The 15,335-nt window shown below is 51.3% G+C and overlaps 9 protein-coding genes across 9 annotated transcripts; 6 read left to right on the top strand and 3 right to left on the bottom strand.

The window, feature by feature from the left end:
• Window positions 1-174: 174 nt before the first annotated feature.
• On the top strand, window positions 175-1,584 carry COCCADRAFT_89983 (uncharacterized protein; the record flags this gene model as incomplete). The annotated part of the gene is made up of 3 exons (XM_007711745.1): window positions 175-384; window positions 439-1,276; window positions 1,328-1,584. 3 exons carry the CDS (start codon window positions 175-177, stop codon window positions 1,582-1,584), a joined length of 1,305 nt encoding a protein of 434 aa, XP_007709935.1.
• Window positions 1,585-1,821: 237 nt separating this feature from the next.
• COCCADRAFT_34756 (uncharacterized protein) lies at window positions 1,822-2,162 on the bottom strand (the record flags this gene model as incomplete). The annotated part of the gene is made up of 2 exons (XM_007711725.1): window positions 1,822-1,984; window positions 2,047-2,162. The coding sequence occupies 2 exons, from the start codon at window positions 2,160-2,162 to the stop codon at window positions 1,822-1,824; spliced, it is 279 nt and encodes a 92-aa protein (XP_007709915.1).
• A 489-nt stretch (window positions 2,163-2,651) lies between these two features.
• On the top strand, window positions 2,652-2,828 carry COCCADRAFT_89923 (uncharacterized protein; the record flags this gene model as incomplete). Its single annotated transcript, XM_007711744.1, has 1 exon — window positions 2,652-2,828. The coding sequence occupies one exon, from the start codon at window positions 2,652-2,654 to the stop codon at window positions 2,826-2,828; it is 177 nt and encodes a 58-aa protein (XP_007709934.1).
• Window positions 2,829-6,553: 3,725 nt separating this feature from the next.
• Window positions 6,554-7,906, top strand: COCCADRAFT_89865 (uncharacterized protein; the record flags this gene model as incomplete). The annotated part of the gene is made up of 2 exons (XM_007711743.1): window positions 6,554-7,014; window positions 7,066-7,906. 2 exons carry the CDS (start codon window positions 6,554-6,556, stop codon window positions 7,904-7,906), a joined length of 1,302 nt encoding a protein of 433 aa, XP_007709933.1.
• Window positions 7,907-8,163: 257 nt separating this feature from the next.
• Window positions 8,164-9,084, bottom strand: COCCADRAFT_34753 (uncharacterized protein; the record flags this gene model as incomplete). The annotated part of the gene is made up of 4 exons (XM_007711724.1): window positions 8,164-8,237; window positions 8,302-8,441; window positions 8,519-8,732; window positions 8,856-9,084. 4 exons carry the CDS (start codon window positions 9,082-9,084, stop codon window positions 8,164-8,166), a joined length of 657 nt encoding a protein of 218 aa, XP_007709914.1.
• A 788-nt stretch (window positions 9,085-9,872) lies between these two features.
• On the top strand, window positions 9,873-10,850 carry COCCADRAFT_89980 (uncharacterized protein; the record flags this gene model as incomplete). The annotated part of the gene is made up of 1 exon (XM_007711742.1): window positions 9,873-10,850. One exon carries the CDS (start codon window positions 9,873-9,875, stop codon window positions 10,848-10,850), a length of 978 nt encoding a protein of 325 aa, XP_007709932.1.
• An 899-nt stretch (window positions 10,851-11,749) lies between these two features.
• COCCADRAFT_89879 (uncharacterized protein) lies at window positions 11,750-13,480 on the top strand (the record flags this gene model as incomplete). Its single annotated transcript, XM_007711741.1, has 1 exon — window positions 11,750-13,480. The coding sequence occupies one exon, from the start codon at window positions 11,750-11,752 to the stop codon at window positions 13,478-13,480; it is 1,731 nt and encodes a 576-aa protein (XP_007709931.1).
• Window positions 13,481-13,660: 180 nt separating this feature from the next.
• On the bottom strand, window positions 13,661-14,539 carry COCCADRAFT_24315 (uncharacterized protein; the record flags this gene model as incomplete). Its single annotated transcript, XM_007711714.1, has 1 exon — window positions 13,661-14,539. One exon carries the CDS (start codon window positions 14,537-14,539, stop codon window positions 13,661-13,663), a length of 879 nt encoding a protein of 292 aa, XP_007709904.1.
• Window positions 14,540-14,756: 217 nt separating this feature from the next.
• On the top strand, window positions 14,757-15,119 carry COCCADRAFT_89859 (uncharacterized protein; the record flags this gene model as incomplete). The annotated part of the gene is made up of 1 exon (XM_007711740.1): window positions 14,757-15,119. One exon carries the CDS (start codon window positions 14,757-14,759, stop codon window positions 15,117-15,119), a length of 363 nt encoding a protein of 120 aa, XP_007709930.1.
• Window positions 15,120-15,335: the final 216 nt, after the last annotated feature.

Genomic DNA, 15,335 nt, shown 5'->3' with positions numbered 1-15,335 from the left:
CTATGAACCCCACTCACTAGCGCCATTGCATCCAATGAACCACTTCCGGAAGCCGCACGCCATCTCACTTCTCTTCCCCAATTTTCTGCGTCCCTCTCATAGAAGCCTGCTTCATTCCTTTGGTCGTCCTGAGGCCCAGTTGCGGCTTTCAATTAAATACTGACGGCTAGAGCGATGACGACTTCACAGGGCGTGCCTGTTGTGGGCGGCGATAGTGGGGACCCAGAGAGCCAGTCGTCTTTCTTCCACAAAGCCTCAAGGAAAGCTACAGAATACCACTCACAGACTCCATACCTCAGACGGCTTCCCTTCCCCGCGATTGCCATCATTGTGACTCTCATTTTCGTCAACTTACTTGTTTGGGCAGCGGTCGGTATCGTTTTGGTAGGTGGAAGATATTTTTACAGGTGAATAACAAAAAGTACTAATTTCTAGAAGCACTGGCACACGCCGCTCATCTCGACAGCCATACTTTCATATACCCTGGGCCTGCGCCATGCCCTGGATGCAGACCACATCTCGGCTATCGATCTCATGACTCGTCGCCTAATAGCTGCGGACCAACGACCAGTCACAGTAGGCATGTTCTTCAGTCTTGGACACTCGACGGTAGTAATAGCCACATCTCTCGTCGTTGCCGGTACTGCTGCTGCTGTTTCAGATAAGTTTGACAATTTCGAGCGTATCGGCGGTGTCATCGGGACGTCCGTATCCGCAGCTTTCCTACTCCTACTTGGCATCATGAACATGTACATTCTTTATAAGCTCATTGTTCAGATGCGCAAGATGATCGCCAGCGATCCCGGAGGCGAACATGAGGAGTTCAAAATTCAGGGTGGTGGATGCTTATTCCCGCTCTTACAAAAGCTGTTCAAGCTAGTCGACCAGCCATGGAAGATGTATCCTCTTGGGGTACTCTTTGGGCTGGGCTTCGACACATCTTCTGAAATTGCCATCTTGGGTATTAGCTCAATTCAGGCAACTAAAGGCACGTCAATATGGCTCATTCTGATCTTCCCGCTGCTGTTCACGGCAGGCATGTGCCTACTGGATACGACGGACGGCGCACTGATGATGAGTCTATATACGAGTACCCAACTCGCACGCGATCCGATAGCAATTTGCTACTATAGCATTGTCCTCACTGTCATCACTGTCATTGTCGCGACGATTATCGGAACAGTTCAGTTCCTCAACCTGATTCTCAATGTTGCTGAGCCCCAAGGCAAGTTCTGGGACGGTGTAGAAAAGCTGGGCGATGCATGGGATATTGTTGGTGTGTACAGTGTTTTTGCTCAATGTGTACCATCGCACTGACATCACGTAGGCGGAGCAATATGCGGCACATTCATCGTCTTTGGTGGCCTCAGTGTTCTCTTATACAAGCCATGGAGACGGCGCGTCGACAACAAGAGAGTTACCAACGCACATTTCGAGCCCCTGTCACAAGATCAGAATACTCCACAGCCTGATGAGGGCGAGTCAAGTGACACACAAGAGTCGAGCGCGGTACTCACCAAAAACATGGATGTGCATGTGGAGCCTGTTGCGGCTACTGATGCCGCTGGTCCTGCACAAAGATGATGATTCTAGGTGATCCTGGGCATTGCAAGAACAAACAGGTGAAAAGGTATTTCGGATTCAGTATTACGTCAGGAAAGATCACTTTGGTCCCATAAACTCCAATATTAACAATGCTAAGCAGCAAGATTCACGAAACCAAATCGCTTGTCATTTCCGTACTTCGCCTAAGCGCCTTATCCTAAGCCCACTCAGTGAGCTAAGTCACATGGTAACAGTCATCATTGCCACTTTCCAGGTTCATTTCTTATCGAACAGCGCCCCGATCTCCATCAAGTCCTGATTGTGGGCGGCGATGTCCTGCTGAGGTGCCACCGTAGCCTGAGGGACGTAGGAGGCAGCAGTGCATGCGTGCACGATGTTCCCATTATTGTCGCGGGTACAAGAGCAGACCACTGCCGTGCTACAAGAGAAACTCGATATCAGAAGGGCGTCTAGAAAAGAAAATGGTGTAAATAGACTCACGATCTCGTGTCTTCTACTGGGGGTGTAGGATATGATAACGTCCGGTCATCAACCCCAGCCTGTGGCAATGAAGGATGAATTGTCAAAGCCCGGGACATATCTTCGATGAAGGGCATGATGAGGTATATTTGTGCCAGCTGTATGCTCTGTCCCGACGAAATAATCTTTTTGGTGGGAAGAGATGGAAAGAGGATAACGAAGAAGCACACCGTTGTGGCAGCGAAGATTCAATCCATCTTTATAACTAAACAACAACACAAAACGGGCAAGGCGGGCAGCCTGTCCGTGGAAGCAAGACTGCATTCCTAGGTTTTCGTTTTTCGTACCCCCGGAGGACTACAGCGAAATATTAACACATCTTTCTTCAACACACACTTCCCGGCGGAAAGATGCAGGGCCGGGGCAAGACTCCGTACATCCAGCGAATCGCCAATAATGATAGATACCGCCCTCCTTCCTTGATATCATAGGCGCATGGTTTCGCTGTAACTTTCGCTACAACCCGTCTGCGTCGCCAAGCCTGATCACGCACAGTAGTTATCAGCCACTTAGGACGTAAATCGCTATGCACCGAGCGACAGGAAAACAAATTGTCTTTAGGGAAAATGTACAGTAAAGGGGTGGTCAGAAGGTTTGTGCAACCCAAAAACCACAGCATCAGGATCGCGGTGCTAGGGTACCCCCTGTTGGGTGTGTGTGGAGATGTGCTGTTTGGAACTGGACAGGCAGCGAGTCTGAGATCGCGGGGGTGGTGCCATAGGCGAAGATGGTGGGAAAGCTGATGTGGGCGAAGATGTTTTCAGGCGCACAAGGTGGATGTGTAACCAGTAAAACGGCGTTACTAGGATCGGACAGCCCTACGAAACTACCTATTTACGAATTACAAGCGACAAGATACGGTTCCGGTCGAAGGGCTGCGGATCATGTTGGCAGTTGCTTCCTCGTCCGATGGGATGACTGCACCCAATGATGTAGTTGGGACGAAACTTTGCTCTCGGTTAGGATCTCTTGCTGAGCCGAAGGGACCCCCCACGTCCACCCGACATCTTCTGCAGCAGTGTGCAGCAGTGCTTACTACCGCGAAGTACTCGCACTTAATTGGACGATCACGTACGTCCCTCGGAGGCTCAGCTAATCATCTTCACTACCTGGCGTACATTCTAAAGCAGCAAGAAATGCCGCAATCGCGCCCATCCAGATTATTGGGTCGATGGCTTGGAAGCAACTACTAGTACTCATGTACCAGGACGCTGTCGTGTCACAACACGATAGGTATACATACCACAATGCTTCGGGACAGACATGAACGGGATATCAATGGATTATAGCAAGAAGCAGACTGTGCTCACTGTATTTTCTGTAAGTACCGTGTCACAGGAAGCGAAACGGGCATGCATGCTCCGAGGACCCAGTTAACGACAATACGCTTCACAACCCCCGCACTAGTCTATACGCGCCTGCGTTTGGGTATGAATAGGTGTAACGGCTTGATGGACATTGCATGGGAAAAGAGAAAAAGTCCACGTGGCGGTATGCCTAATGCGGTTAAATTAGCTGCGCTTACTTGACTTGCTATGCACATGCACATGTACATGCAGTATGCATCGTCCGGTACGGCTTGTGGAAAGGGCAGTGGCACTTAATTAGCACCACCTTTTCTGACCTCCGGACGCCACTTTTACTTTTCCGCATCCGGATACGAGGGGGTGAGTTGTCGTGCATAGAATAACCAGTAAAGACACAAGGCAGCGACTTGAGGAATTCAGACTAGCACATGTCTCACCGGCACCATGTACATATGCGTCATGCATGCGTCTCTCTTTTAATCTCCGGTGCATGTCTGATTGCTTTTCTTCGCCTGAATTGCCTGAATACTAACACTTATGCTACATACGCCCACGTACATACACATATACATAAGTAAATTCCACTTACGTTCATAGCACCCCCTCACCACACAGAGTGAGTCCCCCCACGCCACACTTTTCCGCTTTTAGCGGCTGAAGGGACTCATTTTCATGATGGAGGGTTGATAGTATCCCGACGAATCATGGTTCCCAAGTGGCAATTTTCCAGACCGCCTCTTCAGTGCCAAAGACTCGAAGCGTGTTTCCAAACTCGGCCCAGAATTTAGAATCGAAATGCGGGATGAGTTCCATTGGTTGGCGCTCGACTTGCTCGAGGGGCGTCAAACTCGTGGTGTTCTGCACAGGGGCTTCTGCATTTTCCCACGATTCGAAAGATTGGCTTGTTTGGTCGCCTTGTTTTCCGTTTCGGTGTTCTTTCTTTGGTTCAGTCGGCTCTGCTTCCTCATCATCGGTCGATAGAGGCGCGGTATCTGGGTTGAGTGATATTTCGCTAAGAGCATCAAAGACATTTTTTGTCTGGAATCTTGTTTGCTCTGCTTTCTTGCTGGCCTGTTTGTTCTTTTTCCTCTGCTTCTTAGATTGCTTAAGTTCTGGGTTTTCGACGGGTGGTAACGGGACTGGCTGTTGCACTTTTTCCCGGCCGTCCTTGACAAAATCGGGTACATTTTCATTGGTAGTAATGCCCGGCTGGCTGTCCGCGCCATTGGTCGAGTTGTGAAAAAGCGGTGGGAGTATCCTCTCCCCTCTTTCCACACCTAGTCTAGCAGCTAATTTGATCATGATGGTGGCAGTTAGCAGGCTGTCATAGCCCGCTTCGTGGAAAGCCTCAATGTCTTGGTACTTGGGGTGATCGGCATGAGTGATGATATCAGGCAAAGGTTGGTTGCTGAGACCTTGTGCAATGTCCTGTAAAGTAGGTGACGCGTTGAGATCGCCTTCGGCAAATGTAGCCAGATACTTGGTGTCGATTATTTTAGGGAACAGCTCATGTATAGCGTCTTGGAAATCGTCTAACGTGTCCTGGTCACCTTCATTAGCATAACGTATTGACAAGGATCGAACTTCTCATGACGTACAGGCAACTCGCCAACGAATGTGCGGTAGAGATATACAATGTCGGTGAACATGTTATGACCAACGAGAACCGGCTTTCTGGTCTTCAGCCTTTCCATTGCCTTGTCGAAACGAGGGCGTGTATCACTTGTATCCGTCGTTGGAGTCATACCTGTCGTCCGAGCAACGAACAGCAGGTCAGTTCTGTTGAGATTGCCACCTTTGACTAGAGCCTCAAAAATCCAACGAAAGCCAGTCTGACGCAATATGGACTCGTCGACGCGATTCTTCATTCGTTGCATGTTTTCCGCTTCGCGAACGGGATCAAGCTGAATGATGCGAACGCATTCTGAGCGACCCATGGTCACTAGGTCAGGAAATTCAGCACGTACGAGTTGATGAACCAGCCGTTTTTCAAAGCGTGTTATGGCTGGTATTTTTGGTCGGTCAGGGACCCCAGTGTGGGTTGTGATATCTAAACCAGACGAAGTGGTGGTCTTCCATTTGTTGATGGCCTCCCTGACACGGCGCATAAAGTCAAGAGACTCAACATCTCCCTCCTTAAGCTGGAGGTCAGGTACGGGGTTCTTCTTCTCCAGACGGTCATACGCCATCTGCTTTGCTTTCTCTGCCTCTTGTCGCGACAAATATTGCACACCGTTGGCAAAGGGCAGGCCCAGATCAAAGCCATTCTTGAGCAAAAAGGTGCAGGCACCACTTTGAAATCGGATCTCGCGCTCAAAGTCGATGCGCTCATCCAGCAATGGGCTGATGTCGATGTTATATGGGCGTAGGATGTACTTGTTTGCTATATAGTCGAACCTTGCGCACGTAACCCCTACCTGTAGGATCTGATAGCGATCGGCACCCATCTTGGTTTCGGCATAGCGTTCCTCCATGGTAAAACGTCCGGGGCCGCGCGGGGGTTTATCCTGGATGCGGGAAGGGATACCGGAGAGTTCCAGGTCGAACGAGACAAAATCCGCCTCGGCGATGTTAATGAGCATCCACAGGAGGTGGTGAGGGAAGGTAGCTGCGTCGACGTCCATATTTGTGGGAATGATGGGGATTGCGGTCAAGCAGCATGGGCAGTTTGCGACGATAATATAAGCTTGTAGATGACAGTAAATGTTGAGGGTGGTAAAGACGAAGAGACAGCTGTTGGTAGAAAGTGAGTGGCAAGGCTACTACCAGGAGGCAGTTGTGAGACTAAGAGCGATCAAACAGGCATTTCTCAGCCGGTGACTCAGAGCTTGTGGCAAGCAAGTAAACAGTTGCGAAGCGAGTTGATTGCGCATTGCGGCCATGGTGGTAGTACAATGTCTGCAGATACGGCATGTATCGTAGAGTGCAAGCATGAGTATATTGCTTGTCACGTGTCGGTGTGCGGAAATGAGGAGAGGGTTGCTCGGCCAGTTGACGCGCCAAGACATGACTGACAGCGAGAAAGCCGAGGTCGAATGTTGTGACGACGCGGAGTGTGGAAATGCACACCACCGAGCCGCGCCCCCGTCTTTCACCGCTATGAGCCCGTAAACGCCGTCCGGAACTCCTCTCCAGCATTTGTATCGCGTCTTGTAGGGACCATGGCGACTCTCTACGACGATGTCAGCGGGTCGCGCTACCTGTCTACGTCCATCTCGTCGCTGTCGGCATCGCGGCAACAAGCCTCCCAAATCGCCAAAGCCTACCGCCAGGCCGCCCAGCTGTTCCTGACGCGCCGCCTGCCAGAGGCCCTCTCCACAATCGAGCCCATCATCACCCCGCCGCCCTTAGACGACACCAATGGCCCCAATGGCGACCTTGTAGGACATGCGCCCGTAGCAACCGCGTCTCGCGGCACCCGGATCAAGGTCTGGAGCTTCTACCTCACCTTCCTGAATGCCGTCATCGAACTGGGCGCCGAAGAGGGCAAGCATGCGTTTGGCAGCACCCGCTGGAAGCAGCTAGTATCCAAGTGCCGCGACGGTAGCATCTGGGACGATGTGGTGCGCGATGGCTATGCTGGAGTCGAGGGTGACGTGGATGCCGATGTTGTTGTGAACCTGTATGCCGAGAGTAGGCCGTGGATGTGATTTCTATACTAACTACCATGCAGAGCCACACTGCTACTCACACATGCTCCCTCCCAGCGCCTCAACCAGCAGAAGCTTGAGACATACCTCTCCGCATCTGCCACGCCTACACTCGATATCGCCTCCCACATGGCCTCGCCGTCATACCAAGAGAAGCGCCCCGGTCACCACAGACAGCATACCGGCACAGACACCCCGCGCGACCTTGAAAAGCGCATCAAACTGCTCGAACTATACACGCTACATGTCCTGCCCCGTAACGACGAGTGGGACTATGCCCGCGAGTTCATCAGCATGTCAGAGGTCCTGGATGATGAGCGCAAGGAGGCTTTCCTGCTCGCTCTGCACTCACTCAAGGAAGAAAAGGAGGACACCGAGGCAAGGGAGGAGAAGCTGCGCCAACAACAACAAGAACAGATGGAGCAACGCCGCAGAGAAACTGAGGCAAGGCGTCTTGAACAGTCTCGCGCAGAGGACGAGCGCCGGAAACGCGAGGAAGAAAACCGCCGCCAACCCCGAGGCTCAGACGAACGTTTCCGCAAGTCACAACCTACCCCTCAACCCGTCTCTTCGCAATCTTCTCGAACATCTCGCACTCCACCCAAGAAATCCATGAGTCCTCCACCGGGTTTCTACAATCGCGCCTCCACCGTGCTTGCCAATATCCAAAACCTGATATCTAATACTGCACATTCCATGACTGCAAATCCAATGGCTTTTTTCCGCACCCTCCTCTTCCTGCTCGCATTTGGCCTTGCTTTCGGCAGACGGGACCTCCGAGAAAGGATAATGAGGATCATACGTAATGCTTGGGACAAGGTCCGGCGCACCGTCGGCATGGGAGTAAAGGTTTCCTATATTTAATATGATGCAGTTTTTTATTATTATTCATAGTTCGTGGGAAGCATAGGTGAGGGGAGAAAAGGGAAAGATGGTCTCTTTTCTATGTTCTTTTGGTTGGGTATGCATGCATCTCCTATGTATTGATATCGTGTACAAAAATTCCGTGGGCATGTGCCTGCGTTCAACCATGATGCATACTGCCTGTTTTCTGACGTCATGTGTAATTGCCTTCGAACTCATGTCTGGCTCTAGGAAAGCACGGAAAAGAGAAAGGCGCTTCAAGCACTTTTCTTCGCAGACTTGAGCGTCTTGCTCCTCTGCTTCATCATATATGTGTACATTGTATATGAACCTACATCACAAGTCAGCAACCCACAGCTTTCTCCAATTTCTCTTGGATACACCTCTCAACTTACCAGGAACATACAACGCAAGACAAAAGTAGAAAAACGGCGGAATCAACCCGTTAATGCTTGCCGCAGGCTCAGCAGCTCGGTACAACAACCACCACTCCGCTCCAATACCCACTGGATACAGCGGGTAGAACATCGTATACCTGTTCTCCCATGTCAGTCTCCCGTCATCCCCCTCAAACTACTCACTGAGCAAAGGAAAGAAGGGAGGAAAATGTACCTAAGCCAAACGAGCCATCCTGGTGCCCTACCATGCATGTTCAACGCGAGATACAAATACCGAATGGTATCTGCCGTCGACCACGCTAGCAAGAGTGCTAAGTAGGCATTTGACGATGCGGTGCTGGTGGGGAAACAAAACCATACCATCCATACTTGGATTACGCGCGTGACGACTTGCAGGGCAGTAGTGCTGACGGGGGATTTAATAAGGCCTGATTCCTTCTTGTTAGCTTTGGAGTCCGCTTGAGTCTGAATTGAGGGTTGATTTGGTTTAATTTAGTTTGGTCTAGCCAGAAAATGAATTGGGAAAGGAGGAGGAAAAAAAAGGAGGTTACCAAAAGCAGCATGCAGCACTTCAATCAACGAGGCTGTTTGGATCCAGCGGGCGTGAGGTTCCGTAGCACGAAAGAGGTCGATGCGGGAAGAGGTTAGGGCGTGGGATGTTGCGCGGATGAAGATGGAGGCCCAGAGGGAGGCGAAGACGAGGTTGTAGGATGTTAGGTAAATGAGGCGGATTTGAGAGGGTGGTGCTTGTTTTGCGTGTAGGGGGCGTTGGGTTGCCATTTTTTTCCTCAATCTTTCTTTGTACCTCTTGTCCCTTGCTCTTTTTATTAGAAAGTTGGTGTCTGTGGATTCGAGTGTAGTGTGGTAGTCGACTTTGTACTGCTTGCACAGACTAGAGAAAATTGTCTGTCAAGATCTCCAAGCCGCATGTGGATGCGCTTGAGCCGAGGCTATCTCACTTTTTCCCTTTTTTTTCTTGGTAAGATAAACGGCGCGGGCCGCTTGTCAAAAAGGGTATCTTTCCGAGAGCAAAACCTCCTTGTGTTCGGCGCCATGTCGTGCTTTGTTCTTTGTTCTTTGTGTGAGGTGAATATGTCGCTACGTCGTGATTTCCAGGGTCTTGCTGTTGTAAGGATCGAATACAAATGGCCAGGGCTTCACGAATAAAGTTTGCTAGGTAGGCTAGCTACGCGACCAATCAGCGAGGGCATGAACTGATGTTATTGGGCAGGAGCGGAATCTCGCTTTCCTATTTTGTTTACCTGTGTAGCATTGCTATATTGCGTTGTTTGGTTATCCCAAAAGGGGTATATGGAGACGCAGCTCAAGGTAACACAGGGAAAGAAAAGACGAGATACAATGCCCTCGCCAATGCATAGAACTGCTCAAATCTTGTGGAAACATCGCCGTCAGTGTGTTTGTTCGCACCTTCCGCACATCGCCTTGCGGTACTCGACATTGTCACGTGTCGCGATCCCCGCTAATCACGCCCTACCGTCAACATCCAAATTCTTCGACTAACAACATAAAGCCAAGCACCGCATCCTGACAGGAACTTATCACTGACAATGTCGTCACCTATCCATCACCTCGTTCTGCCACGCCCAGGCGCCAAATCTCCACTATCAAACTCGCCAATCTCTGCTCCTGCTGAGGAATCTTTCACGTCTGCTTTCGGCACCCTGCTCCCACCGGTCCGGTATCTCACCACCAACAATGCAAGAGCTGCGTACTACTCAATACCTCCATCCTCATCTCCAGAATCAGACACAAAATCGCCAGAGCGTGTGCTATTTATCCACGGCGTGCAGACTCCCGCTTTAGGCATGCTTCCGTTAGCTCGCAAGCTACATGCATCTATTCCCTCGGCGCATTTTGTATTGATTGATTTATGGGGCCATGGACTGAGCGATACCCCAGTTGCTTCTCATGCGGCGGGCCTATTCCATGGGCTGATTGACACGCTACTGGATCATCTGGAATGGTCGTCTGCACACCTTGTAGGCTTTTCCTTTGGCGCATCATTGACAGTTGGCTATGTCGCATCACGGGCTTCGCGTGTCCAAAGCTATGTGTTGGTTGCACCTGCAGGGCTTGTCAAGAGTTCTTCTTTCACACCGGCTGAACAAGAGCATTTCCAACATGACTGCGACGAGGATGCCACGCGGCAATGGGTCACGGCCTGGCTCGAGGGCGGAGAGCTAATCGTCCCATCGGATTGGAAAGAAAGAGTTGCACGGGGAGAAGTAGTCGCCGAAGCTGTACGTGAATGGCAAACCCGCAATCACCCCGGGCATACGGCATCGGTGGTCGCTATCGTCCGGGACGGCGGTGTGGTGGATAATCATCAGAGTTTCGAGAAAGCGTTGGCAACTGAGGTACCCTCAACTGTGGTGTTGGGAGAGAAAGACGATTTGTGTACAGAACAAGAGCTACGAGACTTTGGCTTCGATAGTGTTTTCGTCGTTCCAAATGCTGGACATAGTGTAGTGCGGGACAGAGTACCGGAGGTCGCCGGGTTCATTATTGAGTTCTGGAGACGATAAAAGGAGAAGTTACGCAATACACCTCTCACGTCAGCGCCTCCATAAGATATGAAATCCGGGTCCGAACATTCTTGACCGCTATTGTCTGGACAAAGCATTCTGTTGAGTCGATTTGTAATGCTATTATTTCCGCTCAACCCGTCGTCCACTCAAGAAGCCAGCCGGCTACTACTCAAAAAATGGCGCTGGCTCCAACCAACTCAAGCTACCCAAAAAAGCATTATACCGCTCACTGCACGGGTGTTGGAGGCGCCCCAGCACCAGATGGCGTGTCAAGCACGGACAATGACAGTCAAAAGGCGTAATGCTTACCACCAAGCCAATCGGGATGGAATCGCATAAAATACCGGAACCTTATCTTAATGGTATGAGAGATTTGTTTCGTAAGCTCCGAACGCGGAGAAGGAGGACGTTGGCAGAAAGTTGCGGGGTACCCACGCGCAGTTGGAGTAGCTTTATGCTTGGCTTGTGTAAGGCTACCTTTGGGGCGTGAGTGGGGCGAGAGCAGGGGCGCCACACACGTTATCTGCATGTCGGTACAAGGCAGAGGCATGCCAGCCCAGCACGTTGCACAGCAACGTGCCCCACAGCCATGAATTGCTTTTTGTCCGTGAGCTCGATTTTGTGCTGGCAAGACGAGTGGCTACATTCATAATCGCCGTGGGTGGATCTGCACACTAATGCCGCTCCAGATTCAACACCCTTCTGTCACGTCACGGCATCCACCTGCCGCTTCGGGCTAGAATCGGTCGAAGTGGTATCTGGTTTATCGAGCACAAGCATTACCTCTAAGCCCCCCGCGCGGCTATAACAATGCTTTAGGCTGCTTGGTGGACTGCCATTATCCTGCAGCTTGACCCTCTTGCAATCCACGGAGCCAAGCCGTGGTAGAAACCAACATGCACTTTACAATAGTAGCTGGCTGCATCGGTGCCGCAGCAACAGTAGCAGGTATACGACTTGGTGGATCATATGCCGACGTCGACGTCCAGGGCATTGCACGCAACGACATTGAAATCTTCCTGGGTATTCCATATGCAAAAGATACCAGTGGCGAAAACAGATTCAAGCCTCCGATTCCCTACGAATACGCCCCAGGCGAAGTCATCGATGCTACAAAACCAGGTCCTGCTTGCCCGCAGCCGCTGGGCCAGCTCTTTGCGCCTCTTGGACTGGACAACATTACTGAAACGTCTGAGAACTGTTTGAACTTGAATGTGGCGAGACCCAAAGCCGAGGATCGAGAAGGCAAAGGACCACTACCAGTGCTTGTATGGATACACGGCGGATCTTTCTGGTGGGCAAGCAATAATGAACCAACAACAGCTCCCGATGGCATGATCAAACAGTCAGTAGAAAACGGATCGCCCATTATGCACGTAGCCATGAACTACCGACTGGGATTCTTTGGCTTCGCAACCTCGGACTCGCTCAAAGAAGAGGGGAGCATGAATGCTGGGCTGCGTGATCAACGTGCTGCGATCGAGTGGGTTCGAGACAACATTGCTGCGTTTGGTGGGGACCCGGAAAGGATTACCATCGCCGGACAGTCTTCCGGTGGTCTGGCCATCGGCATGCATATTTTGGCTTATGGTGGGGAAAAGCCACTGCCTTTCCAGCAGGGCATTGCGCAATCACAGTCTCTTGAGCCAGGTATTACGGGCACGTTTTCCAGGGATGCAATGACGGCCGTCATCGACTATGTTGGATGCAATACGACCAAATTCGATGCACCGGAAACGATTGAGTGCTTGCGTGCCTTGGACACCGAGACGCTTTTCAATGCCTCCGAGGCAACGTATCAGAGCGACATCGCGCACAATATTGGTGATATCTGGTTGCCTCAAGTAGACGGCGATTTTCTTCCAGCTCCCCCTAGTCAGCTGATCGCAGAAGGTCGTTTTGGAAATGCGACATTCATGTCGGGCTGGATGGAAGGCGATCTCAACGTTTACACAAACACATCGATTGCAACCGATAAAGACACGTACGACTTTATCCATGGTTATCTACCAGGTATGTCAGAAGAATTGCTCACCGAGCTGCTCGATCTGTACCCTGTGGAAGAATTCGGGACCAGCCCAAACTTGACACAGGAATTCTACCGCTCAGCTCGCATCTTCCGTGACATTCTAATGGTATGTCCGTCGCTTCACCTCGGATCAGCGATTGAGGAGAAGTACGAAGGCCCTGTGTACTTTTACAACTTCAATCAGACCATTCTTGATCCCATCCTCGAGCAGGTCACGAATATCTCTGGGTTCGGCGTAGTCCATACATCGGAGTTTGCGTACATTTTCGATAGTATGCACGTATACAATGATTCGGGCTATACTGTCCATCCCACCGCCTACGACTATGAGGTTGTCATGCGAGCGAGCCGGTCTTGGAGCACATATGTCAGCCATGGCGTGCCAGCACTGGATACCCCTGGATCGACAACGTTGCTGAACTGGGACGAGGCTTTTAGTCGACCTGGTGGACCATATGTAAGGACAATTGGGGGCTCGCATCCAAGCAACAGTGCGTTGGGGACGGCGAACGCGACGATTGAATTCTCACAGCAGAGGCTACAGGAACGATGTGCGTTTTTCAATAGCCCAGAGGTAATCCGGGCGTTGCAGTATTAATAAGTAGCGTGACCGGGCGCGGGGTAGTGGTAGAATGTTGTACATAGATACGTAGGAGATGCCGAATACAGAAGACCCATTATACGACGAACAGAGCCTAGAAAACATGAGATCCGGTACTAATACCCCAACTCGCGGCTCGGTCCGTCCTCTTGCAGTGTAAAGGGACCAACAGCCCCGCTACGCCTTCTTCTCCACATCCTTCTCTTCACCCTTGCCCCCCTCCGCCAACCCCAGAATAAACTCCCACTCCTCCTTCCTAACCCTACAAACACTCAACCTTGAATTCGTAACAAGCTGCATATCCCTCAACGGCCCCCCACCCCCCGCAAACCCCTTAATCTCATGCAAATCCACAACCCTTTCAAACTCCTTCACAAACTCCACGCCTACACAATACCACTTGGGATTATCACGCTGCGACTTGGCATCATGGTACGGATCCTTGGGGTCAAACGCCGTCTCATCGACGAAGGCTTCTTGCACGACGCGCAGGATGCCGACGACACCTGAGGGCTTGGCGTTGGAGTGGTAGAAGAAGCCTAGGTCGCCTTTGCGCATCGCTTGCATGTTGTTGCGGGCTTGCGGGTTGCGGACTCCAGACCAGGGCTCGGGCGATGTGCAGGCGCGCAGGTCGGAGATGGAGAAGGCGACGTTGATGCCGTTTTCGTAGCGTGGGAGGGGCTCGGCTTTGAGGAGCCAGAAGACTTCCTGGTTGCCGTTTGCGTCGCGGTTGGAGGGTGAGGTGGGTTCGGGTGGTGGTGCGGGTTTTGATTTGGATGTTGCGGGTTCTGAGGCTTTGGGGGCTTTTGCTGGGGCTTTCTCCTTGGTTGTACTCGCTTTGGATGCCTTGGATTTTGAGGGAGCAATTTTTTTGGGCGGTGGTTGGCTTGCATCTGCTACGTCGTTGTCGTCTTCATCTTCGCGGGTACGCTTTCGACGCGTCGACTTGGTCGTACTGCCTTTCGATTGTGCTTCTTCAGCAGATGATGATAGATCTTCATTATACTTTGGTGCTGCAGACGCCTTTTGGCGCGTGGAGCTTCGGGTTCCAGCCATAATGAGGTTGTGATTGTGATGTAATGCTCATGGAGTCTGCTGATGTCGTGCGACGTGAACGCGCCTTGGGATGGCCCGATTGCCCTTCACCTTCCTACATCATCAGGGCCTTTCTCTCCACCACGTACACATCGAACATCTACACACAATGCCCACCACAAGGCCCATAGCAAAATCCGACGAGGATACGCCGAAAAAGGTCCGTCCTGTCAAGAACATGACTGTCGAAGAGCGGGACATTGCAATCAAAATGTTGAACGAGGGCTGCAGTAATGCTGAAGTTGCAGCGCACTTCAATCGCGATCCTGCGACTATCCGGAAACTGCGCAAGAAATACTCCAGCACCAAGTCGACAAAGGACAAACCTCGTAGCGGTCGCCCAAAGGTATTGTCGCGTCAACAGGAGAAGCTCCTATGTCGTGCAGCTCACCGCCCAGGGCCAAGGATCACATACAAGGAGCTCACCGAGGCTGCAACCGTAGTACAGCCTGACGGGACTACTTTGAAACCGCCATCCACAGCAACGTTATATAGGGCGCTCCGTAGTCGAAATCTAGTGACCCCGCGCTGTAAGAGGTGAAGCCTGGTCCGTGTTTCTCGTATATTAGGGCAGGGCTTTGCACTGTTGTAAATGGATGCCGGTATACCATAATACCGGTATGCTGGAGTAACGAGGCCGAACATATCCTGTCGAGTGCACGCTCTACTTTCTGCTTTTGTTTACCAAGGAGACGAGTGGATCCGCGATTCTACATGGTGCTGCATCTATTATACGGTACGTACCCACAAGCCTCGG

This window comes from Bipolaris zeicola, assembly GCF_000523435.1.
Source record: "Bipolaris zeicola 26-R-13 unplaced genomic scaffold scaffold_33, whole genome shotgun sequence".
In the NCBI taxonomy this organism is placed as follows: Eukaryota; Fungi; Ascomycota; class Dothideomycetes; order Pleosporales; family Pleosporaceae; genus Bipolaris; species Bipolaris zeicola.
The sequence above is the reverse complement of the archived record's forward strand: the minus strand, read 5'-3'. Positions and strand labels throughout refer to the sequence as shown.